The sequence below is a fragment of the Saimiri boliviensis genome, chromosome 6 (genome assembly GCF_048565385.1).
Source record: "Saimiri boliviensis isolate mSaiBol1 chromosome 6, mSaiBol1.pri, whole genome shotgun sequence".
NCBI lineage: Eukaryota > Metazoa > Chordata > Mammalia > Primates > Cebidae > Saimiri > Saimiri boliviensis.
In genome coordinates, this window is record NC_133454.1 from 65,397,342 (window position 1) to 65,419,545 (window position 22,204).

General features: G+C 47.9%; 2 protein-coding genes across 5 annotated transcripts in view; both read left to right on the forward strand.

Annotated features, from left to right (window-relative positions):
* Positions 1-5,752, forward strand: part of APLP2 (amyloid beta precursor like protein 2) — a 75,225-nt gene extending 69,473 nt beyond the window's left edge. For all 4 annotated transcript variants that reach the window (XM_039470413.2, XM_039470414.2, XM_039470415.2 and 1 more), the window contains 4 exons: positions 1,466-1,551; positions 2,231-2,305; positions 2,662-2,817; positions 4,296-5,752. In XM_039470413.2, coding sequence (XP_039326347.1) covers positions 1,466-1,551; positions 2,231-2,305; positions 2,662-2,817; positions 4,296-4,397 — 419 coding nt within the window. In that variant the 3' untranslated portion in view covers positions 4,398-5,752. The remainder of the gene's footprint in view (positions 1-1,465; positions 1,552-2,230; positions 2,306-2,661; positions 2,818-4,295) is intronic.
* Positions 5,753-21,108: 15,356 nt separating this feature from the next.
* ST14 (ST14 transmembrane serine protease matriptase) overlaps positions 21,109-22,204 on the forward strand; it is a 49,590-nt gene continuing 48,494 nt past the window's right edge. Inside the window, exon 1 of the mRNA XM_003923504.4 lies at positions 21,109-21,428. Coding sequence (XP_003923553.1) covers positions 21,348-21,428 — 81 coding nt within the window. The 5' untranslated portion in view covers positions 21,109-21,347. The remainder of the gene's footprint in view (positions 21,429-22,204) is intronic.

A 22,204-nucleotide genomic window follows, 5' to 3' on the forward strand; every position in this document is an offset into this window, starting at 1 on the left:
TGCACTCCAGCCTGGGTAACAAGAGCGAAACTCTGTCTAAAAAAAAAAAAAAAAAAAAAAAAAAAAAATTCTGAGAGAAAGATACGGAAGGAGCTCAGAATTAGAATTAATTGGGCTTGGTCATAAGCATCCTTGCTGAGGCAGCACCCTTTCAGATCTCTCTTTCTCAAATAGTTGGAATGCAGTATTGCTATTTCATGGGCATTTTGAGACAAAAGCTATCTCTGATTTGACTAAAATCAAGTCGTGCAAATCTTTAAAGTTGGCGCTTTAGAAAAATCGCATCATTTCTGACTGCATTGCATTAGCTAGCCTGCAACTTCAGCAGCTGTGGAAGCTGTTACTAATTGCTGTGTGTTAAGAACAAGTCTAGTTGTGAGGCAGAAAGCTCTGCTGTGGCTGTGCCTGTGCCATTGCCTGCCTTTGACCAGCCCAGGGACAGCACGCAGTGCTTTGCATGTCCTCATGTTGAAATCTCACTTGCTGGTAGTTACCTTAGAATGACAAGTATGCTGTCAGGTTGATCTAGTTACAAAAGACTCAAATCACAGACATTTAAATTGAACTATATTTGTTATTAATAAGGAATTCTCATAATAGCTAGAAATCACATGCTTTGGAACTAAAAATAGAGGACTGCTTCTCATGTTCCCTCTCTGGGTCCGTGCTGCATATTTGGATACTAACATTCGAAGTGCCACACACGGGTGACGTTGCTCGGGCGATGTCTGACCTTGGCAAGAGGAGAGTTGCTATTCTTGCTGCTCCGTTTAGAGAAAGGTGCTTTCCACGCTGATAGAATTCTGCCTGTCAGTGGAATGCTTCCTTCCTGTTTGTCTTCTAATAGCCACTTAGGATATGAGCATCTAGGATCTCGGCACTGAGAGGGATTCAGCATGGTGGAAGGTGCAGTAAGAAATCCGTAATTACAAACTGGTTGTAAATGCTATCACCTGGGAATCTCCCCAGGACCAACTAAAACTCGAAGGAAAAATAAGAGTTTAGGTTGGGGAGGGTATTTGAGGCGGAATGATTTCCCTGTGGACTGACCTATGTCCCAGGTAGCTGTGAGGATGTGTGCTGTGGGAGCAGGCTGAGGGTAGTAGGTGCTCCTATAATGGTGTTGTGTGTTTCCCATGCTAGGATGCCCCTGGGCTCTGCTTCTATGTATCTTACAATAAATACTCTCTCTGAAGGCTTGCATTTCATTTTTCCAAGTTGGAGACAAGTAAGCACTCCCTCCTCCTCCATTATACCCATTGGTCCTCTGCAAATGCCTGTCTCATTCATCTTTAGAGAGCACAGGGGGCACCCTCAGACATGTGAACGCAGTAGCAGATGAGTCGCAGGGGGGAGGTGCGTGGTGAGGGGCTCACTGGCCCTCAGGAGAGACTTTGCTGCTTCTGTGCACTGGGTTTGAGATGGGACGTCCTTGGGAACTCAACCGTGATCTCTTTCCACACAGGATCTGGAGTGGGAGAGCAGGACGGGGGACTGATCGGTGCTGAAGAGAAAGTGATTAACAGTAAGAATAAAGTGGATGAAAACATGGTGAGCCTGTTCTTTCTTGTGCCCGACACGTTTTACTTTTGAGACTCATTAGAGTGAGTGACCTCATGTCAGATGCTTCCAGAGCCCATCTCTGTTCGTTTTCCACACAGTAGAAGGTTGGGGGGCTCCAACGGCGCTCACAGACTGGCCGTGGTGTTTAGCATCTAGGTATGAAAAGGATTAAAGAGCCCTTTTCAGCAGTAGCTCATCTCTTGCTGTAGAGTAGGAATATATTTACAACTAAAGATATGAATAACCTGTTAGAGGCCACTTTCAAGTGAGTAGAGAGTTAATAACTTGAAAATGGAAAAGCTGAGTTTGGTTTTTATACTGCCTTAGGTTTATACCCCCTTTTATTAATCTAGTGTTTTCTGTCACTTTATAGTTCTGGATTATCCTCAACTGAGTTTGATATTTAAATGTGGCTTTTTGGTAATCTGTTCTGAAATATTTCTCTACAATGGTTACTTGAAGGAAATGCATGCAGGTGAAAACCCTTGTAGGATCAGCTGCCATAATATAGTCTTCCCTCCATACCTGCCCTTTCATTAGGGGTTTAGGGAGGGCTGTGACTGAACTGGTTGGTTAATGGGGGATCCCACAGGTACCTTCCATCAAAGCAGCAAGTAGCAGGGGAAGGAGACAGTGATACCAAACTCACCCTCTACCCATGTTTCAGGTCATTGATGAGACGCTGGACGTTAAAGAAATGATTTTCAATGCCGAGAGAGTTGGAGGCCTTGAGGAAGAGCGGGTACGTGTTTAGCTCCAGAACTCTAGAACCTAAGGTTTTATGTCGATCTTACATATTTCTTCTTTGGACCTTCTCAGTTCAAGTAGAAAGCGGGAGAGATACCTGGTGTGTTAATAAGGGTCCCTCATCCCAGCTTCCCATACTTTTGGATAAGAAAGCTAAAATTAAAATCTTCATGGAGATTGGGAAGAGTGGGCATTCTCCACATATAGGTGGTTCCCTGCAAAGCAGAATCTTGGTGCTACTCTGGGTTTTAGGGGCTCGACCTGCAAGGAGCGTGGCCCTCGGTTATTTACTTATCTCACGGCTGCCAGATGGTCACTGGGACTTTGTTCCACGTCTGCTTTGTTACGTAGGAATCCGTGGGCCCACTGCAGGAGGACTTCAGTCTGAGCAGCACTGCCCTCATTGGCCTGCTGGTCATTGCAGTGGCCATTGCCACGGTCATTGTCATCAGCCTGGTGATGCTGAGGAAGAGGCAGTATGGCACCATCAGCCACGGGATTGTGGAGGTGAGCTGGGCTGCACTGTGGGCCGTGTTGGGGTGGGAACCTGTGGAATTCAGGCATCTTCGCTCCTCAAGTACTTACTGGACATACCACTGTCATCAGTTCAGTCAGTCACTGGATTCCTAGGTCATGTTTTTGGAAATCAACTCCTGCCACAAGGGGCTGTTGCCAACTTTCAACATTAGTTTGGGCTTTCGCTATGAGTGTCAGAAAGTCATGTGAAGATTTTATGCTACAGAGGGTGCTACTCTTTTCTCAGATTATTTCCTTAGTGTTCCTTTTTTCAGGTATGTTCTTTTTTAATGAGGGGAAGAAGCAACAGGAAATTTAGAAAGAACCGAAGGAGACTGTTTCTGTTCTGTCTTCTTCTGGTAACTGAACTTCTTTTGCCACTCATTCCTGATCCCCAATACAATAAGGACTTTAATGAGCCCTGGGAAATTAGTGCAGATGCTGGTCTTAGTTTTTTGTGTGTTTTATTTTTGTTTTGTTTTTTTTTTTTGAGACGGAGTTTCGCTCTCGTTACCCAGGCTGGAGTGCAATGGTGCGATCTCGGCTCACCGCAACCTCTGCCTCCTGAGTTCAGGCAATTCTCCTGCCTCAGCCTCCTGAGTAGCTTGGATTACAGGCACGCGCCACCATGCCCAGCTAATTTTTTGTATTTTTAGTAGAGACGGGGTTTCACCATGTTGACCAGGTTGGTCTCGATCTCTCGACCTTGTGATCCACCCGCCTCGGCCTCCCAAAGTGCTGGGATTACAGGCTTGAGCCACCGCGCCCGGCCTTGTGTGTTTTTTTTGAGACAGTCTTGCTCTGTCACCCAGGCTGGAATGCCGTGGTGTGATCTCAGTGCACTGCAACCTCTGCCTCCTGGGTTTAAGCCATTCTTGTGCCTCAGCCTTCCAACTAGCAGGGACCACAGGCATGTGCCACCACACCCAGCTAGTTTTTGTATTTTTAGTAGAGGTGGGATTTTCCCATATTGACCAGGCTGGTCTCAAACTCTGACCTCAAGTGATCCACCCGTCCTCGGCCTCCCAAAGTGCTGAAATTACAGGTGTGAGCCACTGCACCTGGCCAGTTACTTGGTTTTATCTCCGGCTGTAGACTGGTTTAGTGGTAGAATTTCAGAGCTGGAAAAGACCAGAGATCCCCTGGTCCCACTGTCTCCTTGCTAGCCTACTGCTGAGTGACTTGCCTTGGCTGGCCCAGGTAGTGCTAGGAAACCCAGTTGACTGTCATCTTCCATGTGGGCTAAGCTTTCAGGGCTCTAGTTTCAAAAGCATTGTGTCTTTGATCCCCTTGTTTTCTTTCTGTTCCTGTGTTTCACCACCGGTTCTCGTTTGGTCTGTCTGATGGGAGCGGATTGCTGGCTGCAGTTGGTCCTCAGGGAATTGTGCAGCAAATGGCTTGGGTCTCCCAGCACCCAGTGCAGGTCTCTTCCCAGACACCACAGTAACCCTCAGGTTTTGTTCTTCCAGGTTGATCCAATGCTCACCCCAGAAGAGCGTCACCTGAACAAGATGCAGAACCATGGCTATGAGAACCCCACCTACAAATATCTGGAGCAGATGCAGATTTAGGTGGCAGGGAGCGCGGCAATCCTGGCGGAGGGGTGCAGGCGGGCCGGAAGATCCCACAATTCCGATCGAATGCCGACCAGCAGCTGCTGCCAGGGGCTACATCTGACCTCCTGACCTCTTCGACTGTAGGACTATATAAAGTACTACTGTAGAGCTGCAATTTCCATTCTTTTAAATGGGTGAAAAATGTTAATATAACAATATATGATATATAAACCTTAAATGAAAAAAATGATCTATTGCAGATATTTGATGTAGTTTTCTTTTTTAAATTAATCAGAAATCTCACTTCCATTGTATTGTCTGACACATGCTCTCAATGTATAATAAATGGGAAATGTTGATTTTCAATAATAGACTTATATGCAGGCTGTTGTTCCAGTTATGTTGTGTAAGTCAACTCTTAAGGCTTATTCCTTGTCCTGGCTTTTATTTAAAGAGAAAAGAAGGCAGTATTCCCTTTTTAAGCAAGCTTTTAGGAAGTTGCCGAGAAATGAGGTGGAATAGGGAACTACAGTGAGCACGGAAGCACGTGACAATACCCTCACAAAATGATGTGAAAGGACCAGTTTCTTGAAGTCCAGTGTTCCCACGGCTGGATACCTTTGTGTTCCCATACAAGTCCCGTCACCAAGGACGTTAAAGGCATGTCATTCCAGTGTCTTCCAGAGAGCTTAGTGTATACAGATGAGGGTGTCTGCTGCTGCTTTCCCTCCGAATCCAGTGCTTCCTCGGAGATTAGCCTGTAGTTTGTATTTGACATTCTTCACTGTCTGTTGTTTACCTGCCATAGCTTATTACTCTTCACTTCCCCTTCCACCTATGTCCAGATGTGCAGGCTCCTCCTCTCTGGACCTTTCTCTCCAAAGGCACTTACCCTTGGCCTCTGCTTTGTCCCTTCACCTGCACCCCCTCCTGTCACCAGCCTTGTGACGTTCGCTCAGAGACCACACCAAGGAGGCGGCTGATGGCCCACGAGAGAACACGGGGAGGTTTGTTTGCGTGAAAGGTGAATAGTCCAGGCTGTCCCTGAAACTGGGTCTGTGAACACTGCGGAAAGCTTTGAACAATTGTGTTTTCTTCACATGAGTCTTTGTAATGCTTGTACAGTTGATGTTGATGCTCACAGCTTCTGCTTTTTCTTTCTTGTTATTTTAAATCTGAAGGTTCTGGTAACCTGTGGTGTATCTTTTTTTTTTTTTCCTGTGACTTTTTTTTTTTTCTTTTTCCTCCCCTTTGACCCTATTCATGTCTCTACCCACTATGCACAGATTAAACTTCACCTACAAACTCCTTAATATGATCTGTGGAGAATGTACAGAGTTTAAACACATCAATAAATACTTTAACTTCCACCGAGACTGCTTGTTTCATTGACCGCGAGATTGATCTGTGTGGTGGTTCTGCCCCCTGCCTCCAGGAGTGTGATACCTTCCTTCCGCAAAAGACCCCAGCTGTACCTCAAAGGCAGAAATATGTCTACCCAGGGCTTGACTCTAGGCCTCCAGTTCCATTTGGCATTTAGAAAACAAAGTAAGAGGGAATGTCTGTGTAGAACATTTTTCTGGCAAAATTTAGGCTACTGATACTTATGAGACTTTTTTTTTTTTTTTAGATGGAGTCTTGCTCTGTCGCCCAGGCTGGAGTGCACTGGCACAATCTTGGCTCACTGCCACCTCTGCCTCCCGGGTTCAAGCGTTTCTCCTGCCTCAGCCTCCCGAGTAGCTGGGACTGCAGGCACATGCCACTATGCCCAGCTAATTTTTGTATTTTTAGTAGAGGTGGGGTTTCACCATATTGGCCAGGATGGTCTGGATCTTTTGACCTCGTGATCCGCTTGCCTTGGCCTCCCAAAGTGCTGGGATTACAGGTGTGAGCCACTGTACCCAGCCTAATATGAGATTTCTTAATGCTAATGGAAACAATGAGTAGGGCTTTTGGCTGAATTTTCAGAGAAATGTTTACAGCTTCCATTTGCTTAAATAATCTGCCACTAGGGGGGCCATCCTCTCATTGATCGGGGTGGTTAGTTTGTTGCCCTGCCAACTGCTTAGAGGGCTTTCTGCCTGGGGACAGTTTTGTCCACTGAGCTGATATTTTTAATGCCCAGTTGCAGGAAAGAGGGTCAGTTTAGGGGTAAATCTCAGTCCCTACCCCAGTTTAATGCCAGTTTAAATATATGGAGTAGTTATCAAGGTAATGTGTATACGTGTGTGTAGATGTACATGTGTGTACCTATGCGATGAATCTTCTCTAGGTACTGGAGCTTTTTATGAACAAGGAAGCATCTTGTGAGCCAGGTGAACAGGCTGGTTCTTTGTAACAATCGCCACTTCCCCATCAGCCTCTCCCTCCTGCCTGCGTTGGCCACTGAAGTTGCTGCCAGGAAAGCCCTGAAGAAGAGGGAACTTTTTTGTATTTCAAAACCAGTTTCTGCCAGAGGGCTCTGAAGAGTATTGTCACCCGACCCTTTGCGGTATCAGCTGGAAACTGATCTCAGGGTCATTCTAATTTCAAAGCTAACAGACCAGCTTCATTGATAATTTAGTGCCTGCCATGTACTAGCTTCCTCCAAGGCAGTACCGCATTTTTGTCAGAGTGACAAGAGTCTCACTCTGTTGCCCAGGCTGGAGTGCAGGGGCGTGATCTCGGCTGATTAAGAACCCTGCCTCCCAGGTTCAAGCAATTTTGTCTCGGCCTCCCACTAGCTGGGACTACAGGCGTGCGCCACCATGCTTGGCTAGTTTTTGTTTTTTTAGTAGAGACAGTTTCACGATGTTGGCCAGGCTGGTCTCGAACTTCTGACCTCATGATCCACTCACCTTGGCCTCCCAAAGTGCTGGGATTACAGGTGTGAGCCACTGCACCCAGCTGCATTTAGGCTTAACCTTTTGAGGCATTCCCCTCTTCCAGAAAATGCTGAGGTTTTCCATGGATCGTTAAGGGGTGGAGCAGAGATGCAAACCCAGCTTGGTGGGAGTTCTTCCTTTATTCAGTGTACATCAGTCATGGAAGACGGGCAGGGGTCGGGGGTGGGGGCAGCCTGGCAGCCAGTACCCGTCCAGCTGCTCAGGTCTCATGTCTCTTACCCGTCACTCACATTCCTGTTGATGATGAGTTAGGAGTTTTGGGCTGATGAAAGTGCAGTAGTTTCTATTTACACATTCATTACCCAAATGGGGTCATTGCAGAGACGGTCGGGGTTAGCTGAGAACCGGGGAAGCCTGAGAGATGACGTGGAAATGTATGAGAGGCAGGGCTGCCAGGCGGCCTCACCCTAGGCTGGCTCCACTCTGCTCCCTGGTGGCTCAGCCACCTCCCGGGAACTGAGAGAAGCTCATCTCCTGGTTTCTGCCTTGGTGACTCAGCCTTGACCTCTGGGGAATGTGGCCCTGCCCACCTTGCCACCAGCCTCAGGTGCAGACAGCCGACAGGTGCAACAGGTGCGAAGGTCCTCCTACCTGCCTGTCTGCTTTCAATTGCAAATCAGAGCCCAGCAGCTGAAGTCTGAGCCAGGACATCAGATGCCCTGATCTCTGGTTTCAGTTGTGGCAAACTGATAAAGCTCTTACTTTAGGAGGCACAGATGAGGAAGTAATGAGTTCCTAAGTTCTGGAGAGGCCGAAGGGTCCACTCTCATACGAGCAGGCAAAAAAATATTTTAAAAAGGAGTCTTGCAGTGCTTTTGAAGTCACGGACATAGAATGGATAGAGGGAACTGGAAGGCACCTTGCAACTCCTGATTTATTGCACAGCTGAAACATGGCCACAGGGTCACACGCTGTTAGGGGCAGATGCAAAGGCCGTGGTTATGTACAAAGGACTCTCTTCTGGGACAAAGGGTAAAGTAGTCCTTATAAGACAAGGAGACAGGTGTCAGGTGGTATCTTGCCTGTTACCGCCTGTGAGGTAAGGGGAAGTCGTGTCTGTTCTGCCCTCTGTGGGTACTTACTTTTGACAGGCAGTAAGGACCATGGACTTTGTTAGTGCATTTCCACTGTGGAGCGCCCAGATACTCAGAGACTGGGACAGGAGACATGAATTGTTTTTTTCCCTAGAATTCTTGAAATGGATAGGGCATGGCATTCTTGAGGAATCTGCCAGAGATCTGTGGCCAAGATACGAGATAACCCGGATCTGAATTTTTTTTTTTTTTTTTTTTTTTTTTTTTTTGGTGTGTGGTTGAGGCTTGACCTGATCAGGTAGACCTAAGGCAGGGGCCATGCTGCAGGAGCAGGGCCTGTAAACCAGTCAATGCTGCTCTTTCATGCAGCACTGGGACAGCTCGGGGCTGAGCTCCATAGGTGAGGGGCCTGCCATGAAGCAGACACAACCACTAACAGGAAGGAAGGTGAGGCTGGCTTTAGTGCAGGGAAGGGTAATATTGGGAGGGGGACACTCATGAGGGAAAGTGAGTAGCTGAGGCTTTAAATGGCCTGCGTGGGACAGGGGTTTAGGGGAAGTGAAGAGGGCCAATAAAATCTTGGGGGTAAAGAAGGGAATAAACAGGAGAAAGGAACAAGGAGGCAGGTGCCGGCGTGCAGAATCCACCTGCTCACCACAGCCTGGGCTGAGTATGGGCTCCTCAATCCCACCCCTTGGCTTTCAAGGCACTGCTTGTGGTCCCAGACAACCACTCCTGTGTACAGAGGTCTTGGGAGGAAGTGGCTGGACTTCATGTAGGCAGACATCTCCAAGCCTTCAAATCAAATTGGGAGATGAAGTCCTTTGGGTTTGGGAAGGTGTCCAAGCACTTGGGCTCAAATATACAGCAGAGGTCAAGGACATCATAGGCAAGGAAATCTACGAAGGTGATCTTGTCTCCAACAAACCATGGCCCCTTCCCCAGGCACTGTGAGAAGTGCTGCATCATTGCAGGAAGTCCCTCCAAGTATTCTGGCTTCAGTTTCTCAGAGTCAGGGCTGTAGCAGACTCTGGCCAGCTGATTGGAGATGTCCATAGCCTGGTTCTCCAAAATGTCCACGGGAATATTCTCCTCTTCTGTCTCCCCACCGTCCCCCCATTGTGTACTTCTTAAGTCTGTGTATTCCAGGAGCAGGTGGATGGTCTGGGCCAGCCCACAGATGTCCCAGTACCCCAGGGTCACGGACTTAGTGCTGGTTGGTGTGGATTCAGTGGACAGGCCTCAGCTGGACTGAACTGCTATCTCCTCTGGGGGTTCCTGTGCTTTTGTTTTGTTTTGTTTTGTTTTAATTTTTGAGACGGAATCTCACTCTGTTGCCCAGGCTGGAGTGCAGTGACGGCCCACTGCAACCTCAGCCTCCCGGGTTCAAGTGATTCTTTTTTTTTTTTTTTGAGACGGAGTTTCGCTCTTGTTACCCAGGCTGGAGTGCAATGGCGCGATCTCGGCTCACCGCAACCTCCGCCTCCTGGGTTCAGGCAATTCTCCTGCCTCAGCCTCCTGAGTAGCTGGGATTACAGGCGCCCACCACCATGCCTGGTTAATTTTTGTAGTTTTAGTAGAGATATTTCACCATGTTGGCCAGGCTGGTCTTGAACTGCTGACCTTGAGTGATTTGCCCACCTCAGCTTGCCAAAGTGCTGGGATTACAGGCATGAGCCACCGTGCCTAGCCTGGTTGAACTTAAAATACTGACGTCACTGCCTCTTTCTAATTAGAGCAGTGCCCTCCATCAATAAAACATTTATAGTGTATACCATATACACAGTTATTTTAAACTATATATTGTTATTTTAAAATGATCTGCATGTATTATCATAAATAGAAACTTGGAAGGCATAAAAAAGAGGAAATGCTTTTTCCACATTTTATTTAATAACAGTATAAAGCCTTTTGGGTCCAGTCAAATATTGCTAGTTTTAGTGCAGGCAAAGTGATGGCTTTCATTCCCTCCTTCCTCTCGTCTGATGGAAATCTGTATTGTTGGTTCAGATTTTCTTATTGTTTACCTAATGTCTTCTGTTTTCTCCCAGGAAATGACATTGTATTTAGCCTCCTCTGGACAGTAAAGGTTTCTCGGACTTTCCTTGTTTTGATGATCTTGACAGTTTTGAGGAGTTATTGGTCAGGTATTTTGTAGGATGTCTCACTGTGGGGCTTTGTCTGATGTTTTTCTCATGGTAATGCACGGGGTATGTGTTATTAGGAGGAAGACCAAAGAGGTGAGGTGTTCTCCTATTCTATTAAGGGTACGCACTGTCAGCATGACTTAGACCTTGACATCTGGCTGAGGTGGTGGTTGTCAGGTCGGCTAAAGTTAATCTTCCTTCCCCCTTACTGTCACACTGCGCCACGTGCAGCCCGCACTTAAGGGATGGGAGTTAACGCTCTCCTGTATCTTATTTTTGTAATCGTGTTTTAGCACTTTGAATTAAAGCAATTAGAAAACCTAGTTCAAAGGTCAGTTTGTCGCAATACTGTATTTAATGGCTATCAAAGCTGAAAGAGTTCTTGATTATGGTGATAATTTCACAGGTGTAGATATGTGTCAAAACTGACTAGATTGGACACTTTGAATACATGCCGTCAATTATATTTCAATCCAGCTGCTTTTTGTGTTTTGGGGTTTTGTGTGTGTGTCTGTGTGTGATGGAGTCTCACTCTGTCGCCCATGCTGGACTGCAGTGATGCGATGTCACTGCAGCCTCTGCCTCCCAGGTTCAAACGATTCTCCTGCCTCAGCCTCCCATTTAGCTGGGACTACAGGTGTCCACCACCACACTCAGCTAATTTTTGTATTTTTGGTAGAGATGGAGTTTTGTCTTGTTGGCCAGGCTGGTCTCAAACGCTTGACCTCAAGTGATAACACTCGCCTCAGCCTCCCCTTTGGGACTACAGGCATGAGGCATACTGCACCTGGCCAGAAAAAATAATATTTGTATTTCGTGATCAGAAAAATTAACATATATTACACCATGAGAGGAGCTACATTAGAAACATCTGTGCTTTCATCCAAACCTACCATAATCTTAAGGTTGTTTTTTTACTATATCTTCTAAAAGTATTTACTAACAGAAGAATGGATTATAGTATTGCCATATTCTTTTCTGTGTATCCTTTCAGCCATTCTTACTGTGGCAAGAAAAAGTGATTCCACCATGGTTTAGGGCTTTTTGCCTTTAGCAATCTCAAGCTGTTCATTTATCATTTATTTTTATTTTTATTTTTATTTTTTTAGACGGAGTTTCGCTCTTTACCCAGGCTGGAGTGCCATGGCGCCATCTCGGCTCACTGCGACCTCCACCTCCTGGATTCAGGCAATTCTCCTGCCTCAGCCTCCTGAGTAGCTGGGATTACAGGCACATGCCACCATGCCCAGCTAATTTTTTTGTATTTTTAGTAGAGACGGGGTTTCACCATGTTGACCAGGATGGTCTCGATCTCTTGACCTCGTGATCCACCCACCTCGGCCTCCCAAAGTGCTGGGATTACAGGCTTGAGCCACCGCGCCCGGCCCATTTATCATTTCTTAATGAAATTTTGTAAATTACTAAATGGTGTTGCATGACTTTAGGCACTGAAGAGATTGTAGTGGCTTATCTGCATGTACTGGACATTTAAATTTTAAGTCTCAGCCGGGTGCGGTGGCTCATGCCTGTAATCTCAGGACTTTGGGAGGCCGAGGCGGGTGGATCACGAGGTCAAGAGATCGAGACCATCCTGGTCAACATGGTGAAACCCCGTCTCTACTAAAAATACAAAAAATTAGCTGAGCATGGTGGCGTGTGCCTGTAATCCCAGCTACTCAGGAGGCTCAGGCAGAAGAATTGCCTGAACCCAGGAGGCAGAGGTTTCGGTGAGCCGAGATCGCACCATTGCACTCCAGCATGGGTAACAAAAGCGAAACTCCGTCTCAGAAAAAAAAAATAAATTAATTAATTAAATAAAATAAAATTTAAGTCTCATTAATCACATTGGCCTCATAATATTAGTTAATACCTCGAGACCACACTTAGAATGAAGAATATCACTATTAATAGTAATTGTAAATCTATGGTCTTAATAACTTAAACTTTTTGGGGAATGACTTCTTAGATGGTAATTGCTTTCAGCTGAGGACTGAGCTCAGCATGTAAACAAGTGAGTCAGTGGACTTTGATTTTAATGAAACCTGTGTATACCCCACGCAGCACCCTGGGTCAGGCAGCAGGCTGAGCCCAAACTACGTGTATTAGATAGGAGGGATGAATTTGGATGTGCATATGATATGGATAGGGCAGAGGAAGTCAGAGAAACACAGAGCATCAGACAAGTGGCCCATGGTGAAATGTTTCCAGAAACACTCTGAGGACACGCTCCCACACTTGACTCACATTTCCGTGCATCTGCATTTACTCAGCTTAGGGATACCCCAGTGTCTTTTGAACAGCGATCCTAGATTGGGAGACTTTCTATCTTTTGAGTCCTGCCTACCTCAGGCAGAAACCAGAACTCTCCTTCTCAGCTTCCTTGCAGGTAGGGCACAGATATGTAACTGAGGACTTAAGGAGACACACTTGCAAGAGGCTTAAGAGGGAGCAAAGAAGGAACACAGGCACTGCAGCGATCCCACTTTCTGGTGATGTGGAGGTGGAAGTGACCTGCTCCCGGGGCAGCAGTGGCAGCAGCGCTAGTGAGTGGGGCTGGGCTCAGGGGATCAGCTCTGGTGGCACCTCCTTGGGCGGGAGCAGTGGGGGCGTCCCTGAAGCCTTGTGGTGTGACTGGGGTCTCGTTTCTGGCTCTGTTCCTCCCACACATTCTGTGAACCTCCTAACAATTTTTAAATAATTTCCTTTTTTCTCCCTCAGATTATTCTGTTTTTTGTGAGATGCAAGTTGACAAAAATTCCACTAAGTGCCAATTTACTGAATGAACTCTAATGGAAAAGTTGTACATGTTGCCTTCATTTGATAAAGAAGGCAGGTTTAAAAAAAAGTGATATGAGAACAAGAATTCTCAGTGTGGAAAAGAAAATACAGATCCCAGCTAGAATAAGTCAGTACTCCATGATCCTAAATTAGAATTGGGAGTATTAATATGAACAGGATGGGTGTTTTATCTCTTTCCAAAAGTCCCGGCTTTGGCTACCAAAAGCCCCAGAAACAAGGACTAGGTAGAAATGAACATACCATTGGAAGATCATTTTTCACAAAAAGATATTAGGATGTCTTAAAGAAATGGCTGATTGCATGTGTGGGCAGGAAACGCGCAAGGTGAATCTGCAATGTCATACCAGAAAGCAAACAAAAAGATCAAAGATGACAAGAATTGTGTCAAAAGGACTCAGCTGACTTAAAGAACGTCCCAATGGCCAGACAGGGGACACATTGTACATCAATAAGAATAAAAACAGCAACGAACCCAGATATATCAAATCTCTTTTACGTCCAAGAGTTCACAATAATACAAAAGCCAGCAACCAAACAGCAACTGCTGCCTTTGGAAGACGTTAAAGAATTAACTATTTTACACCAGCTAAATAAAGGGAGAAGGAGGGTGAAGTGGGTAGATGACCTGAGGTCAGGAGTTCGAGTCCAGCCTGGCCAACATGATGAAATCCCATCTCTACTACAAAATACAAAACAATTAGCAGCCGGGCGCGGTGGCTCAAGCCTGTAATCCCAGCACTTTGGGAGGCCGAGGTGGGTGGATCGTGAGGTCAAGAGATCGAGACCATCCTGGTCAACATAGTGAAACCCTATCTCTACTAAAAATACAAAAAATTAGCTGGGCATAGTGGCACGTGCCTGTAATCCCAGCTACTCAGGAGGCTGAGGCAGGAGAATTGCCTGAGCCCAGGAGGCGGAGGTTGCGGTGAGCCGAGATCGTGCCATTGCACTCCAGCCTGGGTAACAAGATCGAAACTCCGTCTCAAAAAAAAAAAAAAAAAAAAAAAAAAAAACCAATTAGCCAGTCATGGTGGCATGGGCCTGGAGTCTCAGCCACTTGGGAGGCTGAGGCAGGAGAAACGCTTGAACCCGGGAAGCAGAGGTTGCAGTGAGCCAAGATCATGCCATTGCACTCCAGCCTGGGTGACAGAGAGACTGAAAACAAACGAATGAACAAACAAATAAATAATTAAATAGAGGCTCAAGCATTTATCCTTCCTTTCCTATACAAACCTCATCACCGGGTAACCAAACAGATGATGAGAAATGTCACTTTCTAGAAGTATTCCAGAAAGTGAATAAGCAAGGGATGAAAAATTGAAATCTTGCTCTTCCCATTTCCTCATGAATTTAGAATTCAAGCACAGAGCTCACAATGAGACAACCAGACATGTCACGTGTTGAAGAACATACCTCCCACTGTGAAGTCATCTTCCCTCCCAAAAAAGCAAACTTTTATCTGCTTGTGCCTCTAGATATGATGGTTTGCAGGGAATACAAAGGACAAGGAACCCATGACATAGACTCCACTGTGAAAACACAATCAGCAAAATCCTAACTGCAGGGAAGTCTCCAGAACAAATGATCTAGTTTTTTTAGTAAATAAACTGTTAAGAGGGGTGAAAAAGATGAAGTGGGAATCTGTAGATTAAAAATGACCAGCTGGGCACGGTGGCTCTTTTGTAATCCCAGCACTTTGGGAGGCTGAGGCAGGTGGATCATTTGAGGTCAGGAGTTTGAGACCAGCCTGGCCAACACAGCGAAACCTGTCTCTACCAAAAATACAAAAATTAGCCAGGTGTGGTGGCGTGCGCCTGTAATCCCAGCTACTCGGAAGGCAGAGGCAGGAGAATTGCTTGAACCAGGAGGCAGAGGTTGCAGTGAGCTGAGATCGTGCCATTGCACTTCAGCCTGGGTGACAGAGCCAAACTCCGTCTCAAAATAAAATAAAATAAAATAAAATAAAATAAAATAAAATAAAGTAAAAACAAGGTGACTCACGCCTGCAATCCCAGTACTTTGGGAAGGCAAGGCAGGTGGATCACAAGGTCGGGAGTTCAGTATCAGCCTGGCCAGCATGGCAAAACCCCGTCTCTACTAAAAATACAAAGAATTAGCCGGGTATGGTGGCATTTGTAGTCTCAGCTACTTGGGAGGCCGAGGCAGGAGAATCACTTGAAGCCAGGAGGCGGAGGTTGCAGTGAGCCAAGATCGCACCACTGCACTCCAGTCTGGGCAACAGAGTGAGATTCCATCAAAAAAAAAAAAAAGAAAAAAAGAGAGAGAGAGAGAGAAAAGAAAAGAAAAAGAAACACTGAGTAATTGAGGTGAGAGGCTTGCTTGAGCCCAGGAGTTCAAGACCAGCCTGGGCCACAGGACAAGATCCTTTACCACTAGGCCGGGGGAATCTTTCTATGCAAGATGGCCAACAAACAAACAAACAAAAAGTTAGCTTGGCATGGTGACTCACGCCTGTGGTTCCAGTAACTCTGGAGGCTGAGGTGGGAGCACTGCTTGAGCCTGAGAGGTTGAGGCTGCAGTGAGCCCGTGATTGTGTCACTGTACTCCAGCCTGGGCAACAGAGAGAATTTCAAAAACCAAACCAAACAAAAAACCAAGGAAGTAAACCACCATCCATGTCAGTAGAGTGGTCACTCTTACTCGGGGGAGGAGGGATTGTTTTGGGGACAGGCACATAGAGGGCTTGGCGTGGGGATTGGCAATGTTCTATCTCCTCTCACATCTGGTCTTCTAAGGAGTTGCCTTATCATAATCCAGTAAGCTGGATATTTATTTTATGCTGTTTTCTATATTTGCAGCACATTTAACAATAAAAAATTTGTGACAGCAGAAAACCAGAAAACATTTACTTACGTTTTTCCGTATTCCTGTAGTCTTTGAATAATTTAACAAAGACTAATTGAGTGCGTGCTGGGGATGCTAACCAACACTGGTCCTTGCCTTCAGGAGCTTTGTGCCTGGAGAGGGGACCTTTCTCTGCCACCACAAGGCCTGGAGTGGAGCAGGGAAGAACAGCTTTCAGGGCTGTGTGTCGCCCAGGGAAAAGATAATGGTGCTGTGGAATAGGGGTACAGCAGGAGGGAAGAGGAGAATCAGACAGATTCTAAACATTTTCGAAGGTAGAACCGACTGATGGTTGATTTTTTTGTGTTTGTTGTTTGTGGGTGGGAGGGATAAGGAAAGAAAAGAAGTCAGTGATGTCTTCAGGAACTGGCTGACTAAATGGATGATGAAGCCCTTTGCTAAGATGGCTAGATCCAGAGTACCATAAACAAACAGGCGTTCTTGGCACTCAAAGCTGCTATGCTGTTGTAAAGGAAGGGTCATCTTGTCCCCCACATCCCCAGAACATCTTCTTTTGTTTGAAGATGGTGTCTCACTTATGTTGCCCAGGCTGGAATACAGTGACCGTTCACAGGTGTGATCATAGCTCACTGCAGTCTAGAAGTCCAGGGCTCAGAGATCTTCCGGCCTCGGCCTCCTGAGTAGCTGGGACCACAGGTGCACATCACCAAGCCTGGCCTCCTAGAGCATAATTTTTATCTCATAGAGCTGAATGGGTGTCTTGCCCACAGAAATGCTCAGTGCTGTGATTTGAATGCTATACATATGCCATACGTCAGCTGCAAATCCAGATGAAGAGGAAGCCAGGCAGAGGCCAAGACCCTCCCTTAGGAATACTGTGCCACACCAGCTCTTTGAAATGCAGGAGCCAGGAGGAAGTGTAGCCTTCAACTATTACATCAAACCCATTTGGTTTAATCCTCATTAAATTATGATATGCTGGCGGGGCGTGGTGGCTCATGCCTGTAATCTTAGCATTTTGGGAGGCCAAGATGGGTGGATTACCTGAGTTTAGGAGTTCAAGACCAGCCTAGCCAACATGGAGAAACCCCATTTCTATTAAAAATACAAAAATTAGCTGGGTATGGTGGTGGGCACTTGTAATCCCTACTTGAAAGGCTGAGGCAGGAGAATAACTTGAACGTGGGAGGTGGAGGTTGCAGCGAACTGAGATCGCACTATTACACTCCAGCCTAGGCAAACAGGGAAACTCTATCAAAAGAAAAGAAAGAGAGAGAGAGAGAGAAAGCAAAAGAAAGAAAGAGAGAAAGAAAGAAAAAAGAGAAAGAAAGCAAGAAGGAAAGAAGGAAGGAAGGAAGAAAGGAAGGGAGAAAGAAAGAAATTATGGTATGCTTTTGTTCCTGAATTCAGTGAAGAGACAGCAGCAGAGAGCATGGCTTACTCGACAGACACCGATCAACTCCATGGATTGTCCTCGCTGACTCTGTCTCCAAATAGCATTTTCAGCCCTCTTATGTGTATCAGGAAAATCAAAATACTCTATACCATAAGCCCTAATTTATGGAAGAGATTAATTATTAACTTTGCTATTTTAGCCGAATTTGGGTCTCACCAAGGGGAAGGGGGCAGGTCAGTGGGGATAGGGTGGGAAGGACAGTGCAGGAAAAGGCAGCATGGCCTCCAGGATACTAAACACCTGGCATTTAGAAAGTGCATTTTCCCCATGAAGCAAATTTGACAGGGAAGCATGACGGTTATGCCAGCACAAAAGCAGAAGCGGTCCCAGGTGTGGAACCCACATAAACCTTGTTGTTCTAGTGGGTTTAAGTACATTCATGGATGCCAGCTCCATAACCGGTTCATGTGGCTTTATTGTGTCCTATTCTCAACCTCTCCCACACCTTTTGCTGTTTGCACTTTTCTTCCTTATTGAAGGAGTGTGAGTCGTCTGCAGGCCTGGCCCACGCTGCTGGGGCTGGGTTTGGCTCTGGTCTCCCCGTCCTGGGTGGCAGCAGAGCACTGCCTGTTTTACACTTGGGCTGGGTCTATCCAGCCCCACTGGCTCCCACGTTGTCACCAGCTTCAGCCAATGTCTTTTAGCCTGTGGGCAGGTCCACATTTGCATACCCTTTAAGTGGCCCAGGCCCCAAGGACATGGGGGCTTGTTGGATATACCCTTGAGGGGCCCCAGGGACACAGATGTGGCTTTCCCAGCAGGCAGTCCCGTAACCAGGAAGAGGATGGCCCCCTGGAGAGAGGAGAGATGACAGATTTGTGGTGCTGGGGCCGGGAAAGGGCCAGTGAGGGGTGGTGGGGAAGGCACAGTGGGTGGTGAAGGATGGATAATCTGGTCATGAGTCATTCTTTCTATAGCAGAGAAATGACACTGGCCTCAGGCCGAAATCTGCGCCTGAGTTGGATTTGCTCCTCGTGAGTGTGAGAATCTGGTCCTGTTCTCGAGGCTATCTGCTCTTGGGTTCCTTCATTTACCGTTTAGGAACAAAAGCACTGCCATTTCATAATTTGGGGGGATTAAACCAAATGGGATTAATGTGCTTCCTCCCTCCCAGAAGTGCACACAGGGTGCATCCAGCAAAGTACCCCAGCGCAGTCATCCTAGGGGACGGGTCTTGTCCTGCATCGCTTTCTCTTTAACTGCATCTGCAGTCAATGCATCGCATTTGTACGTCATCCAAATCATGCTGAGTGCCCAGTTCTACGAGATAACAGATGATGCCCTAGGAAGTGGGGAGATGACGTGAGTCACTGCGTTTATGGCAGCACACTCCTGTGTCAGGAGTACTGTCTCACTGATGGCACATCGGATCTGACCTGCTTTCCATCACTCACACTAGTTGAAGAATGCTGTGCCATTGGTAATCCAAAGGAAAAATTATTTTTATATATTTTTTCTTTTCTTTTTTTTAAAAGATGGAGTCTCGAACTGTCTCCCAGGCTGGAGGGTAGTGGCACAATCTTGGCTCACTGTAAACTCCACTTCCCAGGTTCAAGCGATTCTTCTGCCTCAGCTTCCCAAGTAGCTGGACTATACGTGTGCATCACCATGCCCAGCTAAGTTTTGTATTTTTTAGTAGAGATGGGGGTTTCACCATATGTTGGCCAGGCTGTTCTTGAACTCCTGACCTCAGATGATCCGTGTACCTTGGCCTCCCAAAGTGCTGGGATTACAGACATGAGCCACTGTGCCCAGCCTTTTAAAAAAATATTTTCTCTTTAGCACTGGAATGTTTTATGTGATGGAAGGTGGCAGATTCATTCTTCTTTCAATTACATTGACCGAATGGATTGTGCTAGTCATTATGCTAGGCTCTGAGGGCTTAAAGGCAGATAAGACACAGACAGAAAATGCAATGAAACAGTGCTGCTTTCCACGAGAGAGACACAGAGCGAGTTCTGGTTGAGAGGGAAGGAAACTCCTGGGGAGAAGGTAGCAAATCAGTCAGGACGTTTGAGGTTTGCAGCAATAACAAACAACTCAATTCTAGGTGGCTTAACGTCCCAAAAGCTGACTGACTCTTCATTCATGCTATGTATCCAGTGTGTGTCATTGCGGTCACTTAGCGTTACAGGTCACAGAGGTCTAATCTCAGAAGAGAGCAGGGAATGGTGCAGTGCCTCCTTATGCTGCTATGTACAAGTGGTGTGTCCTCTTATTGGACATTTTTTGGCTACCGCTAGCTATACATGCCATACCTAACTTCAAAGAAGAGAGAGTAACACCCTGGCCTGTGCCCAGAGACAGACAGCTAGAAACACTCAATGAACAACACCAAAAAACCCCATCGGCCACTTCGACCCAATATGCGGAGGTGAGTGTGAAGAAGAAGGGCTTCCAGGACAGAAGAAGCTTTAGGAAAGGGGCCTAGGTCAGAGATGCTGGCCAGAGGGAGGGGCTCCAATCAGGAATGCTGGGAGGCAGGGTGCTAAGGGAGGACGGGGGCGGATTGTGAAGCCAGCCTAAGGAGGTTGGATTCGATTGGGAGTCAGAAAGGAGCTGTGGTTTCAGATTTACCTGACTGCTTTGTGTGGCAGAGATCAGAGTGGGGCAGCCCAGAGGCAGGAGATCTTTCTTACACAAAACCAGGCAAAGGGCCCTGAGGGCTTGAATAGGGGTCTTCCGAATGCGCAGGAAAGAAAGGACTATACCTATCAGCTGAGTTCTGACCAGATTTGGAACTAGCTGGATATGAGATGTAAGCAGAGTGAAGAATCAAAGGTGATTCCAGAATTTGAGCCTGGGAGAACGATGCCATTAGAATGAGAGAAAACAGTGGAGGATGGGCAAGTCAGGGAAGGAAGCTGGGGCTTGTGGACCTCAAAGCAGGGATTTTTATTTTGTTCACTCCTGTTTCCCTGTACCCAGAACCGTGCCAGCGCATAGTATGTGCTGGTAGTGTTCATTGGCTATGGAATACAGAACAGAAATGGAGGCTTCCCCAGGCAGAACTGGCGCTCCTTGGTGGTGTCTGTGCAGGGAGGGACGTTTTCGTATCTGAAGCCATAAGATGAGACGTGCTGCCAAGAGAAAAAAGCTTAAAGCAGAAAGGGATGAAACTGAAGGGAGAACTTTGGGAATCACAACATTTAGGGCTAGAAAGTAGGACCTGAATCCAGGGAAAGGGGGCATCTGAGGAAGTATCAGATGCTGCCAGTGGGCCGGGGCTGTTCTGGTTTCTCTTTGGTTTTGGGGTGTTCGTAAATGCGATTTAGTCCTGTAGCAAGGTGAGCAAAGTGAAGGGGAGAGACTAGAGGAGCATGAGGGAGGAGGGAAAAGATGGTTGGCATCCAGGAGGCGGATGAAGGGCTGCCCTCTGGGGGCAGGGCCCCTGCGAGGGCGGGAGGGGTGGCTGAACGCTGTGGTGGTGGTGGTGACTGCCCTTGCGACCACAACCCGAGTGAGGCTCCGTCACGTTCAGGCCCTGAGCGGAGGGGAGGAGCCTCCCCCAGGGCCTCCGGGGCGGGCCGGTGAGCCGGGCAGGTGCGCAGGCGAGTGCGGCGGGAGGGGCGGGACGAGGCCACACCCTGAAACTACCGGCGCCGGCCGGGTCGGAGCGTGAGAGCCGGAGCCCGAGCAGGAGCGAGAGGGAGCGGCAGAGAGAGAGCGCGCCAGAGACAGGGCACCGCGGCCGGCAGAGCGCGCTGAGCCTGCCCGGAACCCCGCCGCCTGGCCCCGCGCCCCGCGCCCCGCGGGCCATGGGAGCCGGCCGCCGGCAGGGACCACGCCTCTGAGACCCGCGATCGGCCTCGGGGACCATGAGGAGCGATCGGGCCCACAAGGGCGGAGGGGGCCCGAAGGACTTCGGTGCCGGACTCAAGTACAGCTCGCGGCACGAGGTGAGCGCGGCCCGGGGACCCAGGGCTCGGTGAAACTCCGCGCGCCTGACCCTGCAGCGCGGCGCCGGGCTCGACCGGCTCCCCTGGGGTGCCCGTCGGTGGCCGGGCGCTGGGCGCACAGGTGGAATTTCCTGTTCGGCGGGTGCCGGGCCGTGGGCGGGCGGGGCTGGCCGGACCTTTGGTACCGGACAGGCTGCGCCCCGCCAGCGGGGAGGCGGGAAGACCCTGGGCCTGCCTGCGCCCTCGGTCCTTCCTCTCGCACTGTTAGCGCACATCTGGAAGAAACCTGGGGCTCGGAGTGGGGTTATTTGGGCGGAAGTGAAGTTCCAGGGGGCTTTGGAGTCTCGGTCATCCGTGGCCTTTGCAGAAAGTTTCTTTTGTCTTTCTCCTTCCCGGTCAAAAGGCACCTTAGGACCTTTCAGAGGATGACTAGGAGACTAGGGCTTTGGCTGCCGTAGGCGCTGGAGCTAAGAACTCCGGAGCTGGGCTTGCCTGGGCTTCGCGAGAGGGGATGAGCCCTTTGGGAAGGCGGCTCTCTGGGCAAAGTTGTGGGAACACATACACGTCTCGAGCCTTTTGCAAGGTACAGAAACAGGAAGCTCTTCTTTGGCAGAAAGAACAATGAAAGACCTATTGAAAGATCTCAAAAAGACTACATGCTCCTGTATGGAGTTGGGGATGGGTCGCTAGTCACTTCATTGAGGACTCACTTAGGTGGTAGTGCCCGGGCGGGACCAGCAGCCAGGTGTTTACCCTCTCTGTCCAGCGCAGATCCC